Source organism: Chelonoidis abingdonii, chromosome 9 (genome assembly GCF_003597395.2).
Source record: "Chelonoidis abingdonii isolate Lonesome George chromosome 9, CheloAbing_2.0, whole genome shotgun sequence".
Taxonomy (NCBI): Eukaryota; Metazoa; Chordata; order Testudines; family Testudinidae; genus Chelonoidis; species Chelonoidis abingdonii.
The window spans coordinates 78,506,775-78,520,196 of NC_133777.1; the positions used below are offsets into that span (position 1 = coordinate 78,506,775).

General features: G+C 42.8%; 1 protein-coding gene across 4 annotated transcripts in view; it reads left to right on the top strand.

Annotated features, from left to right (window-relative positions):
- Window positions 1–343: 343 nt before the first annotated feature.
- Window positions 344–13,422, top strand: part of LRRK1 (leucine rich repeat kinase 1) — a 113,814-nt gene continuing 100,735 nt past the window's right edge. The window contains exons 1-4 of one of the 4 annotated variants that reach the window (XM_032766053.2): window positions 344–552; window positions 2,986–3,111; window positions 4,288–4,474; window positions 7,606–7,823. In XM_032766053.2, coding sequence (XP_032621944.1) covers window positions 7,757–7,823 — 67 coding nt within the window. In that variant the 5' untranslated portion in view covers window positions 344–552; window positions 2,986–3,111; window positions 4,288–4,474; window positions 7,606–7,756. The remainder of the gene's footprint in view (window positions 553–2,985; window positions 3,112–4,287; window positions 4,475–7,605; window positions 7,824–13,422) is intronic. The other 3 variants (XM_032766054.2, XM_032766052.2, XM_032766055.2) reach the window with 3 other exon arrangements.

Here is a 13,422-nt window from a genome sequence, read left to right on the forward strand (position 1 = left end):
TCTTCCTCAGCCCCCCTGCCCCCCCAACGCACACTCCCCTCTCTCACCCCCCCCCGCCCGCCGGCCACACACACACACACACACACACACACACACACTTCCTTTCCTCAGCCCCCGCCCCCCCCCCCACACGCACACTCCCTTTCTCCTCACCCCCCCCCCCGCCCCTGCCCGGCGGCCGGCCACAACACACACACACACACACACTCCCCTTTCTCCTCAGCCCCCGCCCCCCCCCCCCCCACCCGCACACTCCCCTTTCTCCTCACCGCCCCCCGCCCTCGCGCGCCCGGCCACACACACACACACACTCCCCTTTCTCCTCCCCTGCACGCTGCTCTGTGGATTGAGGAAGTGCTGGCTGCTCTGGCAGGCTGCGCCCAGCCCTGGCTCCTCGCTCTCTTCCCTCCAGCCCTCCCCTGTCCGGAGCAGCAACAGCCCGCAAGTTGCTCCGGCCGGAGAAGCAGGAGGCGGCGTCCCGGCTCCGCACCCCAGAGCGGTGCCCCCCTCGCAAGGACGCTCTGCCCCGGCTGTGGGCGGCACTGGCAGGAGGTACAATGGCTTCGCGGGGACCCTGCTGGGCTGCGTAGGGTTTCGGTGCTTCTGCTTCTTCCCCTTTGCAGCCTTATGGCTGCGAGGACGGACCTTGCAGGGTCCCCCCCGCAGCAGGGCTCGCAGCCTCCTCCCCTCTGCAGCAGGACTTGCCCCTCGTGGAGGGGGAAGCCGGGGTCTCCCTAGTGATCCCCAGGCAGGGATTTATATGGCCCTCATCACCGTAGTATCTGAGCCCCCTGTTCCTGGCTGCCCCTCCCGGGGCTGGGCAGTGGTGTGGCAAAGACACCTGCCTTCTTACAGGAGCTCTCCAGCTGTGCGCTTTTGAAGGGTACAAACTGAACTGAAAACTGGCTGGAAAAAGTTCCTGAAGGAGGTTGTGCTGCCACAGAGACAAGGGGTGTTTCCCCCGCCTGGAGACAGGGCAGGCTCTTTAAAGGGGCGCAGCGCCCAATGGGGCACACTCCGCACAGCTCCACAACTTTGCCAGGCCCATGGCGAACCAGGTGTCGCATCTAAATAGCAGCTGAATATTCATCTCTGAAACTTGAAGCTACCCGCGCTTGGTGCTATGGTGTGTGTGTTTGGATGACTTTAGGATGCTTCTGCGCTTTTGTAATCCACAGCCAAAGGGACCCTGTTGGGATAACCACTTTTCTTACCTTGGTTCTGCAGAATTAGAGCTAACTGAATTTCTTTCACTGTTATCGGTTTTTTCAGTGAAAAGCGGCTTTTGGACAAAGGGTTAATTTTCATGGCAAAATGCTTTTGTTTGAAAGTTTTCAGGTTTTTATTTGAAAAAACAAACTTTAGGTTTTTAATTTTTTTAATTAAAAAAAAGTTGAAGAAAAGTTTGTTTTTGCCAAAATATTTTTTTTAGGGAGGACAGCAAATCATTTCTTCACCCGCTCTCATCAGAATTTTAAAGATCTAATTTATTTTTAACCATTTATGCTGGTCACATTATTTGCTTATCACCTGCTCTGGAAGAGGAAACTATAATCGTCTGTTTTGCCTTTTGTTTATTCTATATGTGTTCATATAGAATAATTAAGACAGACAACATATTACATAGGACAGAACTAGTCCAGATCCCTTTTCCTTACAGAGTAAGGCCCCAAGCTTCCAGACATTTAAGCATATTGTTAATTTTACTCATGTAAAAGCTCACATTGATATCACTGAGACTACTTATGTAAGTAAAGTTAAATACGTGTGTATGTGATTACAAGCTCAGGGCCTGTCAGTCTGGTGCCTCGGAGAAATTAAAGGGTGAGAAGAGGTTAATGAGAAGAAAACATTTCTATAGATATGGATTGTTATGGTCATTTTTAATAGAACCTGAATTTGGAATCCATGAAGGAAATGTTTGGGTTGAATGAGTCATAAGCAGGAAGCTGTTATCCTTTCCTGAAAGCTGGTGGTAGAAGGGAAATAACTTATATTAGCTTTAAGGAAAACCTTCCTTTTATATAATAACCATTATAACAGCCATCAGGAAGCACTCTGGGGCTTCAGAATAGAAACACTTCACTTTTATAGTGCAGAGTTTTAATTATTATTATTTTATTACTTTCTGCTTATATAGACCTCTCAGCGGGTAATTTGAGTGCTTCATAAATAGTAAGTAATCAAATGTTACTATATGTCTGCAGGGAGATAAATAATATAACCACTATGCAGATTTGGAAACCGATGCACACAATTTATGAGATTTGCTTGAGATCACACAGCATACCTGTGTCAGAGGGGGAAACAGAAGCCAGGAGTCCTTGCTCTGACCACTAGCTCTCCCTCTGTCTGCTGCTATGACCTGTGATATAGTGTAGAAATGAATTGTCACTTATCCCAAAATTTGAGATAGATTCCCACTTTTGACACATCACTTGCAGAGCACTTAAAGTCCCCCACAAATGATTTAAGTTGAAAGATGCAGTGTAATGTCAGGTATTCATAGAATATCAGGGTTGGAAGGGACCTCAGGAGGTCATCTAGTCCAACCCTCTGCTCAAAGCAGGACCCATCCCCAATTAAATCCCCAAATTGTCTACTCCAGGATTTAACTCAGAACCCTGGGTTTAGAAGGCCAATGCTCAAACCACTGAGCTATCTCTCCCCCAACTGATTTAGTCACATGGGACATTAGGAGAAAGGTGGCAATCCAGTGGCGAATGCAACAGGTACAAAGGGTTGGCCTTGAATACAAACTCTCTTCTGGTTCCAACTTCTGTTGTTTTTTTTTTTTTTATCTTTCAGTCATTCTTTATCTAAATAGGCACAGGATGCTTTATTTTTCACTCTGTCTGCTTTTTATTACATGTTATGAAAGATATTAGTGACAAGTTGTTGCAGGGCACTGGACTAGATGAACTCTCAAGGTCCCTTCCAGTCCTATGATTCTATAGAAATAATTGGATTTTTTTTTCTGCACAGAGCTTCTGGTGATCCAAGACAGCTCAGGATACATTGGCTTCCTATAAAGACAACGATGGATTGCTGTTTAGCAGGGATTTAGCACTAACAAAATGCCAAGAGCCCCATTCTCTTCTCATTGCATTGGTAGGTATTAGAGGTATTAATCCCTCTTCTGAGCGTGACTGCGTCCTGACACGAGCCTGTGATGGGTTGGATCACAGAAACCCTCTTGGGAGCTGCCATCTCAATGTGCCAAGACTACTTCTACCCTTGCTTTCCCTGCCAGCTCAGGACCCCAGCACCCTATCTTGCTGAGCCAGATACTCCCGTCTGCTGTAACACAGATCCAGGGTCTGAGTTACTTGCCCCAAAGCTACAGATTTCCTTGAAAGCAGCTAACAGAAGCATTCCTGTCTTTAACACTCAGATGCCCAACTCCCAGTGGAGTCTAAACCCAAATAAATCCGTTTTGCCATGTATAAAGCTTATGCAGGGTAAATTCATAAATTGTTTGCCCTCTATAACGCTGATAGAGAGCTATGCACAGTTGTTTGCTCCCCAGGTATTAATACATACTCTGAATTAATTAATACAGAAAGTAGGATTTAAGTGGTTCCAGGTAGTAACAGACAGACCAAAGTAAGTCACCAAGCAAAATACAACAAAATGCGCAAATCTACGTTTAATCAAACTGAATACAGATAATCTCACCCTCAGAGATGCTTCAGTTAGTTTTTTCCTCAGACTGGACGCCTTCCAGGCCTGGGCACAATTCTTTCCCCCCGGTACAGCTCTTGTTCCAGCTCAGGTGGTAGCTAGAGGATTCTTCATGATGGCTCCTCACTTTGTTCTGTTCCACCCATTTATATATCTTATGCATAAAGCAGGAATCCTCTGTCCCTCTCTGGGTTCCCACCCCCTTCTTCTCAATGGAAAGACATCAGGTTAAAGATGGATTCCAATTCAGGTGACATGATCACATGACCCTGCAAGACTTCATTGCCCACTTGCCAGCACACAGGTATACAGGAAGACTTACAAGTAAACCACAGCCATCTGCAGACAATTGTCCTGGTTAATGGAAATCAAGATTCCAAACCACCATTAATGGCCCACACTTTGCATAATTACAATAGGCCCTCAGAGTTATATTTCATATTTCTAGTTTCAGATACAAGAGTGGTACATTTATACAAATAGGATGATCACACTCAGCAGATTATAAGCTTTGTAATGATACCTTACAAGAGACCTTTTGCATGAAGCATATTCCGGTTACATTATATTCACTCATTAGCATATTTTTATAAAATTATATAGACTACAACGTCACAGAGCCCACAGTTGGCTTGGACCAGTGATGCTTCATCCACCTTCATGCTCCACATTGTTACCTGTTGTGAATACCCCTGACACCATCTCTGGCTTGAATGTGGCATAACATTTTTTTCAAAGGCAGTGGTTTGACAAAAGACTCAAGATGCTATTCCAGTCTGCTTTTGACTTGGTGAGTAATCTTGGGCAAGTCATCGCACTTCTATGTGCCTCAATGTACTTACCTACAATATGGGTCTGATACATTCACAGGGGTATTGTGAGGCTTAATGAATGTTTATGAAGTGCTTTAAGATCTTTGAATGAAAAAGGCTGTGAATGCAAAATATTTTATACTGTTTTATTTTTTTTAAAAAATGGCAGTAATTCCTTTAGCTAGTCTCTAAAAGTGAGCCATTTGTCTGCTAGTGAATCTTGAAAGAGAAGCTGGACAGATATTGAATGGAATCTAAATTTGCATTAAAATGTATTGCTCCCTGCTCTTAGTCCTGCTGAGAGGAATCTCACAGAAACTACAGAATCTTGTGTAACACCATCCTGTCTAATAGTCAATTAGTTTTTGCCCTGGAGTGTATAATAACTATGTTAATGGAGTTAAAAGTTGAGTGTATGTCTAAGTATCTTTAGGGTAGAAAGCATTATAATGATGTTCTCCAAATTAACCATGACAAATCCAGGAAATTCAGGTTATACGTAAAAGAAATGCAAAGATGTTAAGGTATGGAAGTGCATATGTAAAGCATCCAAACAACCTTAGCTCTGCCTTGTATTGAGACCATGCAATGCATCAGCAGAGAGTGCAATTCTACCACAGAGAAACACTCTGCTGGGCACTTGCAGTTGGGTTACTGCTCTTTTCACCCACCTCAATGACACAGGAGACATAACCTATCTAGTGAATCTGGTCCCTTCTCTGTCTACAGCAGGGGTAGGCAAGCTATGGCATGCATGCCGAAGGCAGCACACAAGCTGATTTTCAGTGGCACTCACGCTGCCCGGGTCCTGGCCACCGGTCCTGGGGGCTCTGCACTTTGATTTAATTTTGAATGAAGCTTCGTAAACATTTTTAAAACCTTATTTACTTTACATACAACAATAGTTTAGTTACCGGTATATATTATAGACCAGAGGTCGGCAACCTCTGGCACGCGGCTTGCCAGGGTAAGCATCCTGGTGGGCCAGGCTGATTTGTTTACCTGCCGCATCAGCAGGTTCAGTGGATCATGGCTCCCACTGGCCACAGTTCGCCGCTCCAGGCCAGTGGGGCGGAAGGAAGCGGCGCAGGCCAAGGGATGTGCTGGTTACGGCTTTCTGCTCCCCCCATTGGCCTAGAGCGGTGAACCGCAGCCAATGAGAGCCGCAATCAGCCGAACCTGAGGATGAGACAGGTAAATAAACTGGCCCAGCCCACCAGAGTGCTTACCCTGGTGACCCATGTGTCAGAGACTGCCAACCCCTGTTATAGACTTATAGAAAGAGACCTTCTAAAAATGTTAAAATGTATTACTGGCATGTGAAACCTTAAATTAGAGTCAATAAATGAAGACTCGGCACACCACTTCTGAAAGGTTGCTGACCTCTGGTCTACAGGCTTACAAGGAGTATAATCCTGGGTCAGCTGCAATATAGACCATTAGAATTAAATGATCATTCCAGTCGGATTTGTAAATTGGTGAATTTGTCAAATCAAACATGTGCATGGTAAGCAAACACCCCCTGCCTTGCAACGACTGGCTAGTAGAATTTACCTTGTCTAATTCCAAAGCAGGTCAATCACATTGTTATTGGCTCAAGCAAGTACTCCCATAAACTGTAATAGAATTTACTGGCAACCAAGGAGTACCCCAAAATGCATTTCCTAGCTTTGAAAGCATCAAAAAATTCCGTTCAATATGACCTTTAAAATCTAACATGCCAATGATCCACATAGCCTTAAGGCAAGCAGTTGCTGAAATGGGCATTTGGTCCTTGTTGTCAGACAAGCTCCACAAAGTGGGAATCACCAGAAATTGCATTTGTCTGTATGGACGTAAAATAGGACCAGACTCAAACATCTGCATAGAAACAAATCACTTGCCATTCACAGATTTTGTAACACATTGCCAACCTGACTTAAAGTCCTGTGAAATGAAGGAGGAATGTGAGGAAGCTGAATGTAGATCAGTTGAAGGATGAGTGTATTTTTTACTGCCCTTGCTCTTAAACCCCAATTCAACAAACCAGCTCTAGTTAGTAAAGCATTGAAGCATCTGCTTAGGTCTCATTGACTTTAATGGCACTTAAGCACATACTTAAGTACTTTGCTGAATTGGGGACCTCCTTTCATACCTTTGATGGCATGCAGCAGACATGAAAGAAATGGATTAAAATCAGATCTATTCAGTGATGCTCTGCTACATTAATGAAATCATTTACATACTGAAAGTGAAAGCAGAAAATAAAGGAACAAAGTATGCTAGTTTTGTGCATACAGTAAATGCCACAGCAATGTTAGAAGACTTTTAAAAAGAGAGAAAATTTCTGAGACTCAACTTTAAACAGGTAAGAACTTCAAAATTCCCTGGGAGAGTCAGACAATCAATGTCCTGGTCATTGCTAATTTTGCAGAGTGGTAGAAAAAAACAAACATTTTGTAGCTCACAGAAATTATATATGGCTCCTTGGATATGTTCCTGCAAAATGTTGTTTATTTTGCAATGAAATCCTTGTGCATTACTGGTCTAGATACAAAGTTTGTCCTCTTCTTTTCCCCTTGTATTATTTCTTTCCATAGAGGATTCCCCCTTTTTGGTAACCAGATCAGTATTTGTTGGGGATAATATGGAGTTTCTCAAGTGCTCTCTTAATGGGATCCACAATTTCTGCTGAGATTTCAACTTCTTTTGTGACCAAAAGATGGTTCTGAAGTGGAATTTTTTTAGGAATTTTCAAGAATTCCCTCTGGCAGGGATATACCACTTCAGTGCTAGCCCATTGAGAGTCTGAAACGGGATCTGCAATCCTTATCCAAAATATCCCTGCTTTGACTGAGTCTCTTTAGTAGTTTTGGCTGAGAGAAATTGAGACTAGCCTCCTTTTTTAGTGTGGAGACATTGTCAGGCTATTTTGTTGATTCACAATATGGGTAGCTAAAGTATTATATAATAAATTGTATTTACAGTGGCGTGAAATAAATGCACTTTTGGAAGGTAATGTCTAGAGAGGCACATTTTGTATGTGCAGAGGAATAAACATCTTGCAATTCCTGCACTGGGATGATTTATGGTTTTTGCTTTTTTTTATTATTATTTTATTTTTTTAAAGCAGGGCAGATGGTGTTTCTTCATGACTGCGACAACTGGCAGTGACTCTCCAATCCTGCACCTGGAGAGAGGTCGTTTGACTTTGACAACACTATTTAATTTTAAATGCTGCAGAAAGTTGGCTTATTGAAACTACGCAACTACAGCCCAGAATGTACTGGTGCGTGGGAACTGAGGAATCCGCTGTTAGCAGAGAGTGCAACATGGAGCCCCAAAATGGTAAATGGAACTGCTTTTTCTTTCCTATTTGGAGCAGCAGTAAATATTTAGGCTTTGATTTTTGAAGGTGCCCAAGGGACTTAGGTGCACAGCTCCCATTGGAATTCAGTGAGATTTAAACACCTAATTCCCTTTAATTGCTTTGAAAAGCTAAGACCATATCTTCAAGAATCTACAAAATGTAACAGTTAATTTTACTTGCAAGATGAAAGACATGTATCTATTAATAAAGATGGAACAGCATTCCTTACAAGTGGAACTAGTCAATATTTCTATCACATACCACTGATTCAAAAATGTGTTGCAAGGTTCATAATTTTTAGCACATGAATACAAATGTGCTGCCAGCTATTGATGCAGTTTGGGCTCAGGGTACCAAAGCTTTTAAAATCAGAGCATCATTCCTAAGGCTGAACAGATCCTGCTCCTATTGTACTATAAGCTTTGATTCAGCAATTACTGATGATTTAATGTTAAAAATCCATAGCATGGATTAGAAGGTTTGTGTTTCTATAATAATATTTTGAATCCATAGGTAGAAATCCTTCTTTAAAAGGAGATGTATGTCTCAGGTTACTTTCTGTTGGTGGGATAATTTCTTCTTCAAATATTAATATTTGTTGCCAAAATTGTCAGTCACAGGACAATAACGTTAATTTTCTCCAAGTCAAAAACAGTTATGTCTCAGCAACAAGAATTAGTCTTTGGCTTTGTTATATTAGTGTTTTTCCCCATAATAAATAATTCATAAGAAGGCAGTTTTTGCGTTAGAAGTGTGGGATGAAGGTGTTTTTGACGCTGGGTAGTGAGTAAGCAGAGCTCAGAAGAGCCTAATGTTTTAGCAACCTTATTTTGGATTTTATCAGCAAGTATGAAGCAATGCCTGATATTTTATTCAGAGGCCTTTTTACCTTTATCAAAGACATTTCACACCAGTGTCACACAGAGCTCCGGGAACTCTTTCCCTTCCCCGTATGTATTATGGTTATTTTGTGGTAGCTTTTTTTTCTGTATTTAAAGCTTCATCTTTGTACAGTGATCAGGAACTCCTGAGAATAATGATTAAATCTGGTATATGCTTTAATCTGTTAATTGTATGTCTAAACTCTTTGGAAATCTGAATTCATTTCTGTTGGCATACTAAATTATAAACCATGAGAAGAATTTTAATCTGCTGTAACGATTGGCAGATTTTAATGGATTACCAACAGTTTTATCCTGTAATGCTGATTTGGCAAATTTTTCTCAATGTTTCAAAGAGAAGGTAAATAAACCAATTTGTCTGTGCGTAAATAATGAGGTGGAAAGGAGAAAAAAAGCTATAAACTGTTTTTCTATTTAATACCAGCTGGCTTTCTTCATGGAAATTCTTATATTGCTTTGTTGTATAAAATATGTGGTAAGTCACCAGTAACGTAGTGTACAGAGCATACCAGTATGACTACTATACATAGAATTGTGTAAGAAATTGTATGTGATAGGGAAGATTGGCCATGTAGTATTGAGATTAGGTTTTCAATCATGTACTACTTCAGAAAGTTTGCTCCCTATGCGTATGCTGTAGGTGTTTAAACTTATTTTGGTCCAGGATTGCTTAGTTTCTCCCAAGGATGAATGGTGTCAGCTAGTCAGTCCACTCCTTACATTAGATGGTCCTTGTTTGCCATTTGGATTTACTTACCTAACTTGAATGCTGGAATGTAGTAAGTTGTTAAACCTTGACACGTGAATATATTGTTTTCATGCTTTTCATGCAGATGGTGTCGGCTGCTTTCATTGTGCACGAACCTCTGGGAATAATAATAGCCCATAGCATCTCATCTGTAAATATCAGGGATTCCAGTAACACTAGGAGACCCTAGAGGTATTTCTTGTAGTCATATCTCCTTATGCTGGGATCCAGTCAGCTCTCACAAGCAGAGTAGGGCAGGTCTGGTCAGTATATGAATGTGTGGCTTCTCACACATAGTAAAATAGTGTTTGTGGCTCAGTAAGTGGCTACTGCATCCAGGAGGGTATTGGAGGCCGTATGCTGCTGGAAGTCTCTTCCCTCAGATGAGAAATAACACTTGAGTTCTGATCACTTACCTGCCTTACAATCCTAGGCTTTTTCATGAAAGCTGAACATTGGGGCAGATCCTCAGCTGGAGCATATTGTCCTAGCTATGTTGACTTCAGTGGAGCCGTGACAAGTTACACCAGCTGAGAATCTTTCCCATTCTGTCTACCTAAGTTCCCCCTGCAGTGTCAACTTGGTATGTTATTCCTGCCCTAACTTGTATGCTAGTTTTGTGTCCAGCTAAAATTCTGCTCTACTCCAGCTGTGAGGTAGCTGCATTTCAGTGGTATGTGAAGTGTCCCTATATATCCTTTGCTGCTTCACAGGGATGTCGCTAAGCTTAATTAGCTAATGTCTGTAAAGCACGATGGGTTCCTCAGATGGAAGGCACTATAGAAGTGCAGAGTAATATATATTGTTTTTTCAGCTGTGTAAATAATTGACTCATCCCCACTCCACCTCTGCTTCCCCTTCCTATTACACATTAAGATCATGCTTATTAAAATGAAGCATTGTGACCCATATGGGGCGAGTATAGGGATATGGGGGATATTCCTGCCTTTTGTGAAGCAAAAGATCTTCACCCTTATTGAAAAGTTCTTTAGAACTTAATAGATATGAAACCAAATGGGATTTTGGAGCAATTCAATAGGGTTCTAAAGAAGTTACTCTACAAATTATATAATAAGAATGAATTCCTTTCTGGGGTGGGTTTGTTTTTTTTTTAATTTTATAGAATTTTGTAGCAAGGCTATAATTCTCTGTTAAATTCTACGGGATGGTTCAAGAAAGCTACAGAAAGGTAATCACTGTTTATTGAATTCATCAGGGCTCTCCTTTGAAGAATACTTAGTGACATCTCTGTTGGTGAAGCTTGTCTGGGTGCAATGACAAATGTGGGCTTGAGCCCCAGGATAACTCTGTGTGATGGTTTCTAAGGGGAATTGGGCCACTTTACAAAAATATTGAGAGAGCGTCTTCCTTGGTTTCAGTAATGATTAAAGTAAAGAGAGAATAATTATCACTATTATAATACTTTTTTATTTCCATAGCAACTTTACAAAAATTAACTAATTAAACACTTACAACCCCCACTGAGACAAGTCTGTACAGTAAAAGGATCCTGCCACCCACCACTGGAATTCAGCAGCTGCCCCACAGCAGAGACACATTGCATCACGGTATAGGATAGGAGCGGAAGGAAAAAGAACATAAACTTGCCCTGCAGATTTAGGTGGCCAGAGTGTAATTACGTGAGTTGGAATTTAGAGCAGACCGTTGGTTTAATGCCCTTATGTCTCTTGAAAAATGCAAGAAGATCTTTGATTGAGCACGTGTGACCCAATCCACCCTTTTTATTTCACCTGAAAGATAGCATCCCTGTCATTACAGAGGCTCCTGCAACCACGTTGGGGCATTAATTCGATACTGAGGGCTGGTCTGCACTGAAAAGTTAGGTTGACCCAAGTATATCGCCCAAGAGTGTGAAATATCCACAACCCTGAATGACATAGTTAATCTGACCTAACCCCTGTTGTAAACAGCATAGGGTTGACGGAAGAATTCTTCCATCCACCTAGCTACCACCTTTTGGGGAGGCGGATTAACCAGTGTGATGGGAGAATATAGTGTTTACACTGAAACACTGCGGCAATGCTGCTGCATTTTAAGTGTAGACATAGCTTGACTCAGATGAAAATGAGCTGCCTGTGCTTCACCAATACCACTTCGTGCATGATGGAAAAGTCTTTCCTGTAGGTCTCCCATCCAAGTCATGACCCACCCTGACCTTGATGCTCTCGTAAGATCACACGGGATCTTTTGAATTGGCTTCCTCATGAACTAGTTAACTCTGCAAAACAATTTCTTGTAGAAAATTTCACAAGCCATTAGATAGTAACTATGTTTGGTTACTTAGTAACAGCATAAGCCATATTTGAACTGTTATCCCCTTCTCCATCTCTGCTGGGTATTTGCATTGGGGGTCAGATTTGCAAATGTGGAAGAGAGACTTGAGTGCCATAACGAGCCTTTGGCTTAGCCCCGTTCATAGTGGGTAGGTGCCAACATCACTACCGGCCCCCTCACTAATAGCCTGTGAGAGGCGGGAGGCTGAGCCGTCCCCTCACGCTGAAGCACACTGATGGGAGATGGAGGGGTGAGAGAGAGGGAGAGTTTACACTGTTCCTGCCCATGCTGTTTCTTTTTTGTGCAAACTTAAACCACTAGTTCTGTTAGTCTGGCACCAACTTCAGATCAGTTTAGACAATAAAAGTCCACAGCAGCAGCTAGTGACTGCTGCCTAGCAATAAAAATAGCCGAAGTCCACATAACACTGGGCGTTAACATATGTGATGCCTCCAGATTAGATCTTTGTTTTTATTTCTGGAAAATTTTTGCCTGGTTGACTGTTTCCTTTAATGTCGAGGGCAGGAACTTGCACTTATTATTGTGAATGTTTTATATTTTTATTTATAAATCATTACTGCTGAATGATAGAGGAGGAAAGGAGGACAGAAACGGGCTTTGAAGTTCCATTAACAGTAGCTGATTTAAGTTGTCACGGAGTCCCCGGGCAATGCTCTGGAACTGCTCCCTACGAAGCCAGTCAGGATTCTGGTGAAGTCTCCTCTCTGTGAGCAGACTGTCTTCAGGACAAGAAGCTCACATGGCTTCCACCTTTCTGGGTCTGACCTTTGGAGCATTCAGCATCCTCTGCCCCTCCGTGCGCTTCCCACAACGAGTCCGCCCAGGCTGTGTCCTAGGGAAGCCAGAGGGTCCTGCACCCCAACTTCGCAGTCAGACATGACTCTTAGCCAGCCAGTAAAACAGAGATTTATTAGACGACAGGAACATGGTCTAAAACAGAGTTTGTAGGTACCAAGAACAGGACCCCTCAGCCAGGTCCATTTTGGGGGGCAATGAGCCAGACACCCACATCTGCACTCACTCCACAGCCCCAGCTAGCTCCAAACTGAAACTCTCCATCCTCTCCTCTCTGGCCTTTGTCTCTTTTCCAGGCCAGGAGATCACTTGATCTCTTTGTTCTCCAACACCTTCAGTTGGCATCTTTGCAGAGGAAGGGCCCAGGCCGTTAGTTGCCAGGAGACAGAGTGTCAGCCATTCTCTCTGCAGACAGGATCACAGGGGCCTTCTTGGGCTCTTCAGCAATTATACACCCTGATCCCCCCACCTAGATACCTAAGAAATGTATAGGGGAAACTGAGGCACCCACACAGCATTCAGAGAAAACATTAAGAACATTCCCACTTCGTCACATAGATGTTCTCAGTGTAACGTTTTACAAGGATGAGTTATGCCAGCAAAAAGGTGTCATGGTTATAGCACAGGGGTCAGGGCACTGTCATTCTAGAACCAGCCATGTCATGATGCACTGAACAGACTTCAGCAAAAGGCTCACAGTTTCTCTCAGCTTCCTCATCTAGGGTTCAGGGTAATGACAGTAACCTGCCTTTGCACCTCAGGTTGGTGTTGTGAGGATGAATTGGACGCAGTAGGGGTGGGCCATGCACTACAGAA